General features: G+C 37.2%; 1 protein-coding gene across 1 annotated transcript in view; it reads left to right on the forward strand.

Moving 5' to 3' along the window:
• LOC128258414 (uncharacterized) overlaps nt 1-16,675 on the forward strand; it is a 63,216-nt gene that overhangs the window by 22,150 nt on the left and 24,391 nt on the right. Inside the window, exon 3 of the mRNA XM_052990014.1 lies at nt 12,424-13,342. Coding sequence (XP_052845974.1) covers nt 13,208-13,342 — 135 coding nt within the window. The 5' untranslated portion in view covers nt 12,424-13,207. The remainder of the gene's footprint in view (nt 1-12,423; nt 13,343-16,675) is intronic.

Raw genomic sequence — 16,675 nt, forward strand, 5'->3', positions numbered from 1 at the left:
ATAACCGTAACTTAAGATCCCCCCGGTTCACCTGTCCGGGCTGTCCGCCAACTAATGAAATCATCAACCTGTGGCCACACAATCCATCAAACTTAAGTCCAGAAAGAGACAGGGGCCAAAGTGTTAAACAATTTTCCGCACACACACAAAACGCAGTCCCCAGTCGAGATGCAAATGAAGTTTTCGACTTATGCCGAGTCTCGTTTTTGAAGTTTTTAGTTAGCAGCCGCCTGAGAGTATGAGTTTCGCTCGTGTGCATAATTTAAAATAATGACGGCACATGCAACTTAATGCGTCTGCCCCGAAAGAGATCGATCGGGTGGCAGGTTGTGCCGGCAGGTGGATCAAATTGAACCCAAAGCTCAGGCCGTTGATGCTTGATGGCCGGCTGATGCTCACAGAAAGGAGAAACAAGCAGACACGCATCTTTTTGGTCACGCACCGAAGGTGTAACAGGTGTCACTCTCACTTTTTCGGCGTGAAATGTGCTTCCCCCCGGTGTTAGCCTACATACATAACAATTAGCTAACCTAACGAACGGTCAAAAACACACGCAATTATCGCATCCTTGCCGTATCTGTTATTTGTGATCTGAGATCGCTGATCGCTGGTCGCTACTCTGCCACCGTCTCATTTTTTTCGTCGCCTTTTTGTCACTTTCCTTTTGCAATGCAAATTTCTCGTGCCGACTATTAATTGTTAATGGCAGTCAACAACCAAAAGAAAGAAAAAAAAATAGTAAAGGAGAAATAACCGTTAAGACAAACACCAAGAAAAAACCAGCCATAAAAATCGTCAACCAAATGCGGCAACCTGGCTTTAATGCCCCTCATCTCCTTCTGCCACCTGAATTTTCCTCCTGCTGCCCACGATCGCTGCTCATTCACAGTAGACAGCTACTGCTACTGCGGCTTATATGCAGATTTCGAGAAAAGTTTCTCTGGTGGAAAATATCGTTTGGGGCTGCAAATCCTGTTTTAGGATTTTTATTAGCCAAGGCATTATGCGCGGCTGAATTTATGAATATTTATAGACCTTAAAATTTAATGCGTTGATCGGTAATCACACAAATGAGTTTTCATGCTCATACAGACATTCAGATGGATTTGACACAATTTTCTTTAATTTTTTTTTGCCTAAGCTCCTTCAAAAGAGAATGCTTGTTTATATATTTTAAAAGGTTTACGATATTTTGTTTCAAGAACGGTCTTGTCTTAAAAGTTTATTGCAAAGTTTGCTTACTCTAAATTTGGAGAATTTTAAAATGATTTATGTTCTTAATCCAAGTCGTGTATTCATTGTATAAATGATAATAACATATCTACACATTTTCTTATACTTAAATTACACCTCAAGTTTATAAATTAGTTTTGTATACGTAAACCCTTTGAAAATTTGACCCTTAAGGACTGAATAGTTTAGTTTTAAAAACAAACCTTAATGCATTACAAATCCTAATAATATGATTAAGTTTTCCTACAAATTTTATTTTTATAGGTTTAGTCGAACATTTTTACCGAAATTTTTCTACTGTAAATGATATGGCAGCTAAAGTGAGGTCCAAACACTTTGACAATTTGGTCCTGGGGCAACCAAAAATAAACTTTCTTTGCATAGCTGAGATGTCCCCCCTCTGAGTTTACTCCACCAACCCTAGTGTGGCTATAACTCCTCTTTTTCGGGCTTATCGACGATCTTTAGACGTTGGCACGTTTCGTTCATTGCCTTGGCTTTAGTTGTTGTTACTGTTGTTGCTGTTGACGTGTTGCCAAATGGCCATATTCAAGCTTTTATTGTGGCTCGTATTAGATTGCCATGGCCAATGCATAAATCTGTTATTGAATGCGAGCCCGAATTGGAATCGGAATCCGATCAAGAGCGTTTCCAAGAAAGCCAGTAGAAGGCCGGTAGAGAAATATTTGGCCCAGGGCATGCGATTCGCTCATATCCATTCTTATTCACAAATGTTTTGAATTATTTGAACAGGAATGTATTCAAAGGTCTATGGAACCTTTTTTGTAAATAAAACTTTACATATGTTCTTACATGTCTGAAAATATTTATAGTATATTAACTTATTTATACACCTTGAAATTTATAAGTAAGTGAAAACACAGTGTTTAAACAGTTTATAAAAAAAATCGTCATACCAATTTTATTTGTTGTTTCTGAATGAAAGAAAAGAATCTAATTTTAAAGTTTAGCAACAGAATTTTCTGATGACTTAAACTTGACTTATAAAATTCATATTATTGTTTTAGCCTGTAAAATAAAATGTATTGCCAATCAATAGTTTCTCATAATTATAACAATAATTAAAGCCACCGTTTATAATTAAGTAAAAACCATCATAAAAAGCCGTCTAATCTAGAATGCCCACTGGAGGAGTCCAGTGAGTTGTATGTGCCAAAGTGTATCCACTTTTATACTTTATATTCGCTTAGCCAAGAGTGGAAAGTTCTAGCCTGCGGTGAGTCACTTAGCTCCAATAAGACACGGTTCCAGCGCTTAAAAGTCAACTGCATAAATTCAGGCATGAAAGCGATCTCCTATCGCTGTTCTCCCTCTCGTTCTAATAAGCCAAACAATAAATCATCATCGGGGCTTATATTTTTGGCAGATTTCCTTGCCAAAACTCTGCTGACTCACGATCCCCAAAGAGCTCCAGGGCCCAGGTCCACATGGTACCTTAGGTTCCCATTCCCAGAGTAAAACGGCGCTTTGCTTTGAGTCTTCTCCGTATCCCCTTCTCACCGTATTTCTTGGCTTTCCTGTTGTGTTCTTCTCAAAACTAACAAATTCTGGCATGGTCCAAAAAAGGTGGCGGTTGAGGGGGTGGTGGGGTGGCGAAAAAAACAGGCTTGGGCACATTGCTGGACATCACGCAAGAAGGAACCCAATCGCTGCAAAATCGGTGGCATCGGAATCGAAGGAAGGAGAAAGTCTCCACAAAGGGCGTGCAAGAATCTCCAAATCTGATTCCATACTTTCAGATGCACTCAGAAAAATTAACCTTACAAAAACAACATAATGTTATGATCATTTTTTAAATACAAATTTTTGTTAGATACAATATTGTCTTATCAGCAGATTTTTTTATTTCAATCAAAAATCCTCTAAGAAAATAAGCAAAACAAATATCTATTTTTATTTATTTATTTTAAAACCCGAAGCAAAAGCTAGATCTTGACTAAAATTTATATTTAGAAGAAGTTCTAGTCTAGGGTTTTCTTTTGAAAATATAAAATTTAAAATAGAATTTTATATTAATAGACTCGTTTCGAAGTTTTAAGCATATTTTTGAAGTGTGTCCTTCGGCCAGCTGCCAAGCAACCAAGACACGAAATTCGGTTTTTCAAGTAGCCCAACAACGAAATTTGTTATATGACTTACATTAGTGGGTGCATGCTGTTGCTAACCACCCCCCCACCCACTTTTTACCCCCCTTTCTACCCGACTTTGCGTTTTTTATTTCGCCAGCATTGTTTGGCAAACGGGCAGCCACATTTGCAGCAGCAGAATTGACATTTCCTTTTACAACATCCAACAAGCTCTGCAAAATGAAAACGATAAATCAGCAACAACAGCGGCGAGCGTTCCATGTGATTGTCACGCTTGAAGGACTTTTCTCGTGGAAAGCGCCAACAAATACTTAAAACAAAAATCACAACAAAGGCGAAAATGAATTTGTTGCTTTTCTTGTTGGCCGCTGCTGTAACAGCATTTGTTGCAGTTGCTTTTTATGAACTAGGTTACTATGTTTGTTGAGTAATTGAGTTTAGTTTTTTCGCACACACGAATGTGTCCATTGTTGTTTGTTTTTGTTGTCGATTAGGAAGCTGCCACACATGCAACTCAGGTTTTTTTTTTCTTGGCAGGAAGTACGATATGGGGGCGGTGGGGCATTTATTGGATATCTGAGAGTTACGCTGCCAAATAGCTATATCCTAATAAGGCAATATCCTCTGCGGAAATAATTTATTTCATTTATTTTTAGTTTAATTAGGCGATTATATAAATATGCGCATTATACAAAGCTAATTAACGAACATTTGCCGTCAAAGCCAACATCACGTATGAGCAATCTAGTTGTTAGCCAAATTGCGGGCACCAAACCTGAATTAGTTAGTAATGAAATACTTTAATAAACAAATTAGTTTAATGTAATGTTATAATATTTCCACTTTATTTTAAGTTTTAAATGTAAGGTTGCTGTTTAGCTTAACAATTTAATATCAAATCTTTTCTTATTCAAATCCAGTTCACAAGATTCGAGCTATTTGATTTATGTACACTTTATACTTAACTAATATGAACTTTTATACTTACTAAAATTAATCAATAGCTTGACCGCCCGTATGCTTCCTAGTCCACTTCTCACTTCGTTTTATTTCAATTATTTTTTTCGCTTTTTCCACTCCTTGCTTCCTTCTCTTCAGTCACGTTCCAGCTTCTCGTTTTATTCGTCACTATCCCCGCACCCTCCGCTCTCATTGACTGTCTGTTTTGTGATCTAATTACTGTGTTTGCTGTCCGTTTTGACTGCTGCCTCCTGCCTTTTCCGGCCACCCCCTCGCCTTTGAAAAGCCTGTTTCATTTCGTCGTGCTCTGCTAGTGACTCCTTCTCCTCCATCCCCTCCATCCCCTTTTGCTCCTCACCATCATCATCATCACCATCCTAACTAACCAGCTCCTGTCTGTTGCTCTCTTTGGGTTTTGTGTATCAATTTGGCGTATTTGCTTTAGTGTTTGAGATCAACACAACATTGTTGCGAGTTTACACTCTAGTGATAAAAGCTCTTTAAAAAAAATAACACTCTAGTGATGAAAGGAATATTTTTATTTTTAATTTCACCTTTTATTCCAAGTTCTTTTAAGAGACATTTGTCTTTGGACCCAAAGGTTGTTAATAAGAAAGCTATTGCAGCAAACAAACTGTATACCTAAAAAAATATGTGCAACAATTTTGAATTCTTAAGTTTAACTTGTAACATAAGCATTTCAAACGTAATTGTCCTGAATTGACTAAATTCATTTTAATTGTTTTTATAAATTAACTCATAAAACACAACATAATCTCCAGAATTATTAAAGTTGATAATTTTGAATGTCGGAAACCCTTGCAGTTACTTTTGTCATTAATTGAGATTACTTTTTACAGTTATTCCTTTAAACGTTCAGCTATTTGACTTTTGGACATACCCACTGACACCCTTTTCAGTTAGTTTTCGGCTGATATTTGATTATGACATCATTTGGAATTTTAGGACTTGACATATCTGATTGCAATGATAACATTCCGCACGGAATACATTATTATCTTTTGGACTCTCTCCTATCGCTCTCTTCCATAAACGAATTTCCGTGACTAGATTATAAAAATATTGAAATCCATAAGGAAACCGATTCCGATGGTGATGACGATACATGCATCAATTTTCACTTTCCACGATACAAGATACCTAAATACTTACTTATATAAGTGGTGTAGGTTGGCCCAGTCGAAAAAGAAATCCTTGTACGTGAGGTTTGTCTTCGAGGTCACGTGGGAAACATCAGCAACGTCTTAACTGCCAGAAATTTCACCTCAGCTGCTGTAATGCCAAAGATTGAGATCCCAAGCAAAACAAAAATAATACACAATTACGAGGTAAACAAAAAAAAAAAATAAGTTTATATAAAGCTCTAGGGAATATACCTCTTCGAATTAAGTATTATTTATTAATTATTATTCAAACATGTGTAAGCCAATCTTTGCGATCTTTTGTTTCGTATTGCGTGGATTTTGCAATTCGAGATGAAAGTTTGTCGCATGCATTACAGAGATTACAAATTACATCACAGGCAGCGAAAGAGATAGCTGAATACAAAAGGAAAGAGATGGAAGTGGACTTTGAGGGGGAGTTACCTTCCCAACTGAGGCAGTCAGTCATTCAGTCAGTTCAGTTGGTCAAACATGTTTACATAAAGCTAAATATAGACACGGACAAATGTACAAACAGGACGAACAAACATTTGGCACTAGAGCAGGATAGAAAAGTATCCGAGGGAGCGAAAGAGACGGGCGTAGAGAAAGACCCGACTTAGATGGACAGCCAGTCAAATGGTCTTGTTAATTTCCATTTTTCTATGCAAATTCCAACTTCCTCGACTCACTACGAAAATGGCAATAAATGCAGCGGGCCACAGAAAAAAAAAATACAAAATAAAAAATTTGACTTGCCATAAAAATTGAAATCCAAAATGTGGCAACAGAAAGGGGAGGGGGCGATGGGACAGTGGGCGTCTGTTAGGCAACCGCTGTGGGGGCATGGAAAATGGGGAAAATGGAAAATATGCCACAGACACATGACACACAGACGCAGACGGAGAAAAGTCAACGTGCAAAAATAACAAACAACTGTCAAATGTCTGACAAACGAGACAAGGAAAAAGACAAAACTTGCACACAGCCACCGGCAGCAATAAAAACACGAGGAAGACTGCATTGTGGCCCAGGATTAATGGGAAGCCAACCGAAACCAAAACGCCGATCAAATTGCATTAACACGCAGAGAGTGCCAGTATCAAATATCAGTCTATAGTAGGTGTTTAATTAGTTGCAAATTTTAGAGAATTAATTATTTCATAAATAAATATGGCCGTAATTTTAATAGATATGAACTTTTGATCCTCAAAGTAAAAGATAAAATGTTCCTCTAAATGAAATCCCATTAAAACTCAAACACATTTTAAATAAAACTATTTGCATATTTAAGCCATTTTAACTGTTAATATAAATATAAAGGAATTGTTATTTAAATTTCATTTGCAATTGGACGGTCCCAAAATGTAACCCAAAACCAGTTAACACCAAATTTAACGCACCACCTTTTAAAAAACAACTTTTTATAAACGCTTCCCGTAAATGTTGTCAGGAGCCTTTAAATTGGTTTTGATATTCCCAGCAGCGAACAAATAAATAAATCCAACCATTATCACTTTACGCCGGGTGTTAAGCAATTTCAGTTGATTTTATTACTTTTTTTAGCGCTTTTCCTTTCGGTTTTATTGTTGGCTGTTGGCTGATTTCAGTGTGTTTGCTTTCACGCGGCAAACTTAAGCTCAAGCTGAAGTTCCAGCCAGGCAGAGCAATCAATGTGAATGCTCCAGCGGCACTGAAGAAGCGGTAGGGGAAGGGGGAGCGGTCTGGCATGGCGGAGCGGTCCGGCACGGGGGGAGCGGGAAACAGAAGCGGCAAGTATGCAGACGCAGACTGGCGAAAGAATGCTGAAATTGAAGATGCGCTGCACTGGATGCTTGCGTAACGAATCTCTGTTGTGTGTGTTGACTTGACTGCTTATTGTATTGTCGCTTCTGCTGCTTCTTTTGCTGACGGTGGTGTTATCAATGGTTATTGTTAGCGGCTTCTGTTGACAATTGGATCCCAGAACGGGGAATATTGGCTTAGTCTTAAAATTGGGGAAAATCGAAAATTAAATTTGTTTTTTGTTTAATACTTTATCTTCAAATTAGAACACAAGAATAAACTATTTATTTGTCAGTTAAATTCTCACTCTGCAGTGTTTTTAAATGTTTATATAAATAGTTTTAATTAAACAACTTAGTTTAAAATGACAAAACTAATGTGTTTCTAAAAGTTTTAAAAATGTATATATTATTTGATTTAATATTTTTGTTTACTACAGTTAAAGTATTTTCCCTGATTGCTTAATTGAAGATAAATTTAATAAAATTTCAATTTTAAATCATAAAGAAATTTTACACTTGCATCTGATTGCTTTACTATGCTCTAACTGATTTAAATTTTATAAAGCTATAACTTCCACTTTTTATACACCTGTCTATAAACGTTTTTTGATATGCATGCTGTTAAAAGAAATCATTAAAGTGTATGGCTAATCAAAATAAATCAATAAAAAAGTAAAGATTTAGGTTGTGTAAAATGTTTATAATTTTTAAAGGTGATTAATTTGTTACTTATATAAAAAGAGCAATTTTGCAGAGCTTTATTGACACAACAACTATTCTAAGTTTCGAGTTACCAATTAATTTATGTGCTTGTTTTTAGAAAGGCTAAGAAAGAGTATTACAAGTGGGAGAGATCTGCTACATACAATTTCCTAGTGTTATTGCCTCGTCTGCCGCAATGTCTCCGCCTGGCAGACATTTTCTCCGGCTCCTTCTCCGACTCCGTCTTCCATCTCCGCCTGCAATCTGCATCTTCCGTCGTGGTCTGGACCACCGTTTCACGTCTATGAGATGCCATCCCGAGAGCAGCACATGGGCATGTCATTTCATGGCTTCGTCGAGCATCTTTGGCATTTCTCAAATTTGCTTTTGTGTTTGGATTGGTATTTCCCCACAATCCCATCTCCATTTTGTGTTCCTCATTTTACTTTTTGCTGATTTATAATTATTCATTGCTCTATTCAGCCTTCATCAGCTTAAATGCAAATAAAATTCACATCACGTATACGAGCAGTGGGCTCAGTGAGAATGGTCATGTAATTATGCCTGATTAGGGAAAGAAATCTAATAATGCGGTAGGAAAAGCCATAAGTTATTGTAATGTTGTCATTTTTGCCTGAGTTTAGTTTTAGTTTGTGGAAGGCAAAACATTCAAACTATTTAATTTAAAACATAACATAAAAGCTTATTGTTTTTAGTTGTAAACAATTAATATTTTTAATTATGTATACGCACAGTAAGCCAACTTAGGAAATTCCTTTATTAGGCGATGGAATAACCTAACATTATTCAAACGCTCTAAGTTGTTTTGCTTATTTCACCTCCCCATGCAGCTCATTATTTGCGAAAAAACGCGCCTGTCAAAATTGAATAGGGAAAAGCCTCGTTGCTAAAGAAAATATATAAACCAGGCATAGAGAAAAGAAAGAAACACAATGGCAGTGGGTCTATTAGCTGAGCGCTGCTGGAGAGGCGAGCTGCCGCCGCATAATGAAAGCGAAAATTTAAATTTTTGATACAATTTGCAATTTTTCCGCGCCACTTTTTCTCCTCCCACTTCCACTGCATTTCCAGCTCCACTCCATCATTCAGCGATCTCCCAGTTGCCCGTTTTTAGTTTTCAGTTTTCAGTTGCCAGTTGGCATTTTTTTTCAGTTTTCTGCCTCAGTTTTCAGTTGCCCACAAGCGGCGCAACAGTCGACAAGTCGACAAAGAAAACAATTCATCATGTTGTACATGGAGGAACCTTTTGGTTTTCTTCGAAGTCGGAGCCCCGGCTTCAATTTATGCGGCGCTTAAATCGATTGCTTTGCCACATTGCGGCAATTGGATCGACTGACTCCTCGTTTCCCTCCACAAAACCCCGCTAACTGCGCAAAGTCGTTGTCGTTGAACCGTAAAACTGAAATATGAAGCGGTACGGAGGGGTTTTTGGGTGATGCTTTGCGGGTGGATCGGATCGAGTGCCAAGAGTCTGGCATCGCGTTGAGTGACCACGGACCACGAACCGCGGAACAGGCTCTTGCTTCATTAAGCTATTCATCCAGCCATCTATCCATCCATCCATCCAACCGTCCATCCAGTCAGCCAGCGATCCCCAGTTCGATCCGCTCCATGCGATCGTGTTGTTTTATTTCGCTCTTAAATTTGCGCTAACTAGATGTCGCAATTGAAAGTAAGCTGTCAAATATTATCGACGGGGTGTAGGTGTAGGTGAGCGGCAGCATAAAGCCTCATTATAATGAAGAAAAGGATTCCAATCGATCGGTGGGGTAATGACGGTTCAGAGTGGTAAAAATGTTGCAGGAATTTAATTAAAGATCAAAAGGCATGTAGGTATGTCTAAGGGAATTAACATGTGTATCGAAATCGTAAGCGATTAAATTTTAAATTTGTAACTCAAAAAGTTAGATTCTGAATTTATTTTAGCTTTTACAAACAGTTTTTTAAATTTTTATATCAGGATAGAACAAAAATCATTTCTCGCTAATTGCACTAGATCAAAATTTGTAATAATATCAAGGCAAAGCATTGAATTTAAATTAATAAGAAAAACCTACTAAATTCATAAATGCATAAATATAAATTCATAAAACTTTAACATTTAGCTAAAACCCAAAGTGTTGGGTTGGACAAAAATGAAGATTAAGCACTTAACATTTGGGATTTTTCGAAATGCCAATGTCACTGGTATTGAAAGGTGTTAATTTAGCACGAGTTGTCAAAAACATGTTTTCGATTGCGTCAGAATTGGTATATAAAACTTTCATTTAGCCGGAAATCAAAGTCAAGTCAAGTTTACCACCAGTCAATTAATAGTTCGTAATAGATTTATTTTCGCGCAATTCTAATAACATAATGACGATCCTCATTTGAAGTTCAAGGCTGAACGTCAAGGACTTGTTGAATGGTTTTGAGCATTCGCAAATAGTCGCTTGACCAAAAAAACCTCTCCAAATCCAACTTCAGCGTGGTCATGTGCAAATTTAATTACTGAATCAGAGCCGAAGCCTTCAAAGTATAAGTAATGCCCGCGGCTAGAAAAAAAACGAAAACAAGAAAAGAAAGGTTGTCCGAAATGTTGAATACCCTTGTCAAATTTTTTTTCCCCAAAACATTCCACTTTTAGGTGACAGGTATATTTTGGGCGGCTGTTAATTCTTTAAATCCGCAACTTACTTTAGAAAAACCAAAGCTGACATATTTTTCTGGGTGGTTAAAATAAAATAGCCTGAGGCCAAGACTTCAGAACGTGGTAAATCTGTCGGATTTTTTAGGAGCTCAAGCTGCGACTGCTGGTTATAATTGTTAATAATAATTTATGCTAATTTTTTTAGCACCTTTTGAGAGCGGCCAGCGTTTCACCAATTCATAATGTTTGTGATTTGTAAGACAAACAAAAGACGGTAAACGAAGCCGAGAGCTGCTGGCGAATTCTCATTTTTTGGAATGTGGCCAGAAGAAACGTGTTTTCTAACAAAGGCCGACGCTTAATGGGTCGACAAATACAAGCCGCAATAAATAAATAATAAAAAGAAAATGCCCAAAAGGGAGGGGGTTACACACTTGATCTGTGTGGCTGGGAATCGTGGAGGTAGAGTCGTATAAATGTGGGCGATGATCTCACCATTTAATTGGCCCCGAAACTAACGAATTTCGCTTTTGGCCCTGTCTTCCCCTAAACTTTCTTGTTATGGATGTGGCGCGCGCTCTGACCGAATTGGGAAGATGAATGGTGCCACGAATGGGGCTACGGGTGGTGGAAATTAAAATAAATCTCGCTCGCTCGCCGCCTTATCGCGTAATTTCGTTAAATCGTAATTGTTTATGCAAATTCCGACTGTCTGACGCACTGAAAAAGACAGTCAAGCTAATGCATTTCCACTTAATGCATTTGGACAGTGCGGAAAGCGAACGAATTTGCATTAGAATTGTGATTGACAGTCGGCGCACATGGCGTATACGCAATTATGGATGTGACTATTCTGACATTTCCTAGATTTCGCATGGTCTCGGGCTCCATTTCTGAATGTATGTATTCCGTAGGGCTCCAAATGTGAACGATGGAATTGAGAACGACTTTTTTGAGAAAATGACTTTACATCAGCCCAAATAAAATCACTGCTAGATGGTTTTTAATTAACCCATTTTTAGTCATTTGCACATCCGGCAAGTGGGGCAGGAAATGACTTCCAAGCGCCAGCCACGATTGAAAGGAACATAAAAAATTCAAAAGTAACTCGTCAATGCAAAAACAAATGCCAAAAAATTAATATACAGTGGGGTCTTAAAGATGGGTTTATTTTTATATGCGTTTTTCTTATATTATGGGTCTTTGTTATAAATAGATTTTACCCGTTATTAAACCGTTTTCCTATTTTGAATTTTTTTTTTGTATTATTTGTTATGATAAAATGTACGAATTAAAATAGTGTTCAAGAACTTCATAATTTTTATGTTCAAAGATAGCATACAAATTAAATATTTGCTATAATTTATTAAAATTATTAAAAAATTGAAATATAATATCAAATTTTTTTTTACTATGATTTTAATAAACAATGTGGTAATCCTATTGAGATGGAAAATAGCCAGACGAAACTCATACAACTGATAAATTGTTCTGTCAATAAACATACTATAAAAATTTGGCAATTTATTTCTCATAAAAACTTGGCTCTGTAAATCTTAGCGGCCCCACTGTGTGGCTAAAAAACAGTTGCCAAACACAGCTTACAGTTAACGATAATGATACGACTTATGATGACGATGTGATTATGTTATTAGGAGCAGAGCCCGTTTGTCTCTCAGACAGACCGACGACAAGATTGCGATCTCGGCAGCCTAACTCCAGTTTATGAATTCTGTATTTTTATCTTCTTTTAGCTACACCTAATTGATTTAATAATCAAGGTTTTAAAGCGGCTTCTCCGATTTTGTGTATCGTTTCAGGTCTCCAAAAAGGTTGGCGATTGGAGACTGCGCGCTCACTACGAACGCCGCTCTCCTCAGAGAGAGCGGTTGGCAGAGCGAATTGGAGAGCACGATTTGGTGGCGCCGCGACTTCAGTTTGGAGTTCAATTGAGAGAGAGTTGCTAACTGCTCTCTCGTGTGCCTTTGGTCTCTCAACAGCCTCTCAACAGAAATGTTAGGCGAATGATGATTTTTAACATTTCTGTTAGGTGAACGACGGATTCGATTCAAATTCGTCGCTCGATTTCAATTTCGTCGCTCGGTCGGTTCGGTTCGCTTTTCGCATTCAATCGCTCGCCAGCGGGAGTGAGTACTCAGTGAGTACCGAACGAGTACTGAGTACTTCTGAGTGAGTTTGTGCGCAGGCGTCGCGTTGTTCGAGATGCTGGGATAATAATGCTGATGTGAAAAGTTCATTCCCCAAAAAGCCACAAAAGTCCGGGCAGAAAAGTGTGCAAAAAATGAAATGTAGCCAGGTCGAAAGCAAAACAAAAAGAAAAAAGAGATAAAACTCTGCAAATACGGGTTTTGTTCTTATCGCGCTTCTCTCGGTTTTGTGTTTTTTTGTATTTTTTGCTGCCCAAGTGCTTGACCATTAAAAGAACCTTTTACACACACACACACACACACACAGTGCCAGATCCTTTAAGCCCCAACGTTGGCGTTATTTTTAGACGGTTAACGAAAAATCTGGGAAAGCCAGGCAACCAGGCAGCCAAGAAACCAAGAAACCGAGAAACCCGCCAGCAGAAAGGCAACAGAAATGGGCACCAAGTCACCCGGTGGTCCACAGCGCTGCCGTCTGATCTTGCAGCGCTGCCTGGCCATTCAGCTGACCAAGCCCGGCCACACGCCCGAGGACTTTTGGATGTACGACTCGGGATATATGATATTTCAGGTGAGTTTCGATTGGTGCACGGCGAGAAAATGCCGTAAAAATGCTGGCTAAAAAGCACTTCCAAATAAAAGTGCGGCAGGAATAAAAAAAATTAAAAATGAAAAAATATAGTCGAGGCTAAAAGCAAATTCAACAAAAACATTTTATGATCAAATTAAAAGTCTTTTTAGATTTATGTGACAGCAAAATACACACCATGTCCCAAAAATGTTGTGTTTAATTAAGATTTTAACAGCCCATAAAAAAATGCATTTCGTTTGAGAAAATTAAATTGTAAAAGGCAATATTGATTTTCTAATTCAATCGCTGAAAGTAAAATAAAACATGTGCTAAGACTTGATTAAAGTTAATAGATTTGTATGTAGGAATTGTAAGGTGATATTAAACATTAAAAATAAATTTGTAAAGTTATAAGCAATAGGTTTATTTAAAGATTCATCAGCAAAATAAGTAGTTTCATTAAAAAGCATAGCTTATACAAACATTTTTATAAAACATTGTATGCAGTTTAATAAACCACCAGTGGATAAATAAAAATATATTTTATATTATTATGTTATATGAACAATTAAATTAGTTTATGGAAGCTTAGAAACTATATTGATGCTAATTACCAAATCGTTGAAACTTGATTACTAAAACTTCGTATGTATATGAGGTACATAATTATTAGAAATATTGTTATTACAAATCAATAAGTTCTTTGCTTGAACTAAATTCTTAACTGATATTACATAGATATTTTTCGGAGTGTGTGGCCCCCGCGTTGCTTTCAGCTTCTTCTGCTTTTAATGTGCAAAAAACTGGTTTGCGAACTGGTTGTCCAGTTTGAACTGCAAAAAGTGCGTGAGGCTGAGCGAGGGAGAGGGCGATAGTAGGCCAGAAAGAGACAGGCGACAGAGGTGACGATGGACTGAAACTCCCGCTCAAGGTCGCTGGGTTGGGATTTGGGTGGCGTTTTCCTTTATTCGCGACCACTTCCCATGAAAATAAATGGCCCGGAACGAACCGAGGGAACGAATCCCCCTAACAGGTTGCCGGGTTCCGTTTTCAAAGGCGTCATATAGACTAGACCCAGACTACTACAAAAATAGCACTTGCAACAACCATATTGCACTTGCAACATTTGCCATTTTCGTGTCTCTTTCTTTATTACCCCCGCTTTTGTTATTGATGACTTTCGAAAAGAAGCCAAAGTCTCCGAAAGTTTTTGGCCAGAAAGCAGTTGTGGCCCCTAGATAATTCCCAAAATACATATAAATAACTTATGAGTTCATGAAACCCTTAGGCAGCCGATCGAAGTTGTGCGATTTGTTCGCTTTTCGGTGATATTTCAACTTGCTTTGGCAGAGTCTGAAAAAGAATTTAAATTTAAAATGAATTTTTTCTGTCCTTTTGTTGCCGCTGATGCTTCCGACGTTTTTGAGCTTTTTCGGTTGCTGATTTTTATTGTTGTTCTTCCCATTGTTTATTGCACAAATTGCCACTCGAGATGACGTCACTCTGGCCAGACAAGTTCAAGTTTGAAGTGCTAATTGATGTGGTGACGGATGATGAGAAAGAATTGGGAAATTTGAAAAGTTTTGCTAATGGTTTGCTTGGCATACTTTCTGCAGGTGCTAAAATTAAATTTTGGAAAACTTCAAAACTGATTTTTCAACTGCTTAGATATTTCACAATTTTATATTATTTTATGGCTATTTATTTGCTTGATTTTACATTTGCTAATATGATATTCTACAACAGCCATTAATATATATAACTATCTCTTAACGGTGTTTTAATTTAATTTATTAGAAAATGAATTTGTTTCTTACAATTTTAAAAAAGGCTCTTCATCAAATCTTTTTTTCAAAATTTAAGGACTACAAATATTATTGACAAAATGTTCAGAAACATTTTTGGCATTCCAACCCCATTACTTACATTCACTGAGTTACAATTTCAAAAATATGTATGTTTAGTTGAAACTAAATCTTTTACAAATGTCTAACAAAAATGTTTACATTTGTTACTTGTCTAATACACCCATTTGTGTGTAGTGTACATTAGCTGAGTACAATAATAAAAAGTCGTTTAAGATCTATTTTTAGTCTCTGCCGAGATAATGTCCACCAGCACCTCTCTCTGAATCACTTAGTTTACCCACAATGCAGGCTAATTTCAATTTAATTGCTGGGCTGCCAAAAAGTGTGAAACATGAAAAGGCAGAGCCGCTTTAATTTTTTGTTGTATATCTTTGTCAAGCTTAATTTCAGTTGTTCTCGTTTCTGTTGTTTTATGCTGTTTTGTCTTTTTTTTGCACTACCTATTCAGTTTGCATTTTGCATACTAAAAAGTGTCGCATTAACATTCCCTTGAGTTGATTTTTTGTTTTTTTTTTTTTTTTTTTTTTGTTTTGTGTGAGTGTGGATGGAAGGCCCAATATGACAATCGCTGGGCATTCATTTGCTGGTTTTTCCAGCGAGCTCGAGCTGGACTAATTAATATTACGTGCCTCTGCTCAGTCTGTAAAATTTAGCCAGATAAGAACCAATACAACGCGTGCCCCGAATAGAACTATGAACTATGAGACACACATGATGATTTTGGGGCCAGAAGCATTTGGGGCATAGCTGGAGAAAAGTGCGTGAGTTGATGGAAAAGAGGCAGAGAACATGAATGGGGAAATGCTAAATGATGAATGGGGAAGCCGAAAGAATTCCACTCGGGCAACGATAATGCAGCCGCGTATTTTATCGTAAATTTCGAAGCTCAATGAAGTGTGAATTATGTAGATTGAGGTGCCGGCGCCTCGAATTGAGGAAGGGAAATATACTCCCTAGGGCGGGTCTTCTCCATCGACCATATCGAATGGGCAAGAGTTTCCGGTGTGGTTGCTCAAGTTTTAGGGCGTGCCATAATTTAAAAATTTTTTATACTGCTGAGAAACGCTTACGAGACAATTCGGGAAGGTTGAAGAATAACAATGGAAGTACATATTGTCTTATTACTAAATGAGCCTATGAAAAATATATTTTTTATGCCCATAAAAAGAGTAGAGCAAAAACCTTGACGTATTCGCCGAAATACGTGTATAATCAGCTTTAAGACTTCTGGAGTTCTAAACGTCAATGACAATATTAAGATCATTTTTATCTCCTGTTTTAAAAACTAAAACGCTATAAAACGCTAAAAAAAATATATTAAAAATTAAAATAGTAATAAGATAAGATAATTGAACAACATTAATAAACCAAAAACAAACATTTTGACACTAACTAAACTTTTACTGATCCTTGTCAACATTAAAACCCCGATAAATAATAAGGAAGTCTTTATAATTATTCATAT

Source organism: Drosophila gunungcola (genome assembly GCF_025200985.1).
Source record: "Drosophila gunungcola strain Sukarami chromosome 3L unlocalized genomic scaffold, Dgunungcola_SK_2 000003F, whole genome shotgun sequence".
Lineage (NCBI taxonomy): Eukaryota > Metazoa > Arthropoda > Insecta > Diptera > Drosophilidae > Drosophila > Drosophila gunungcola.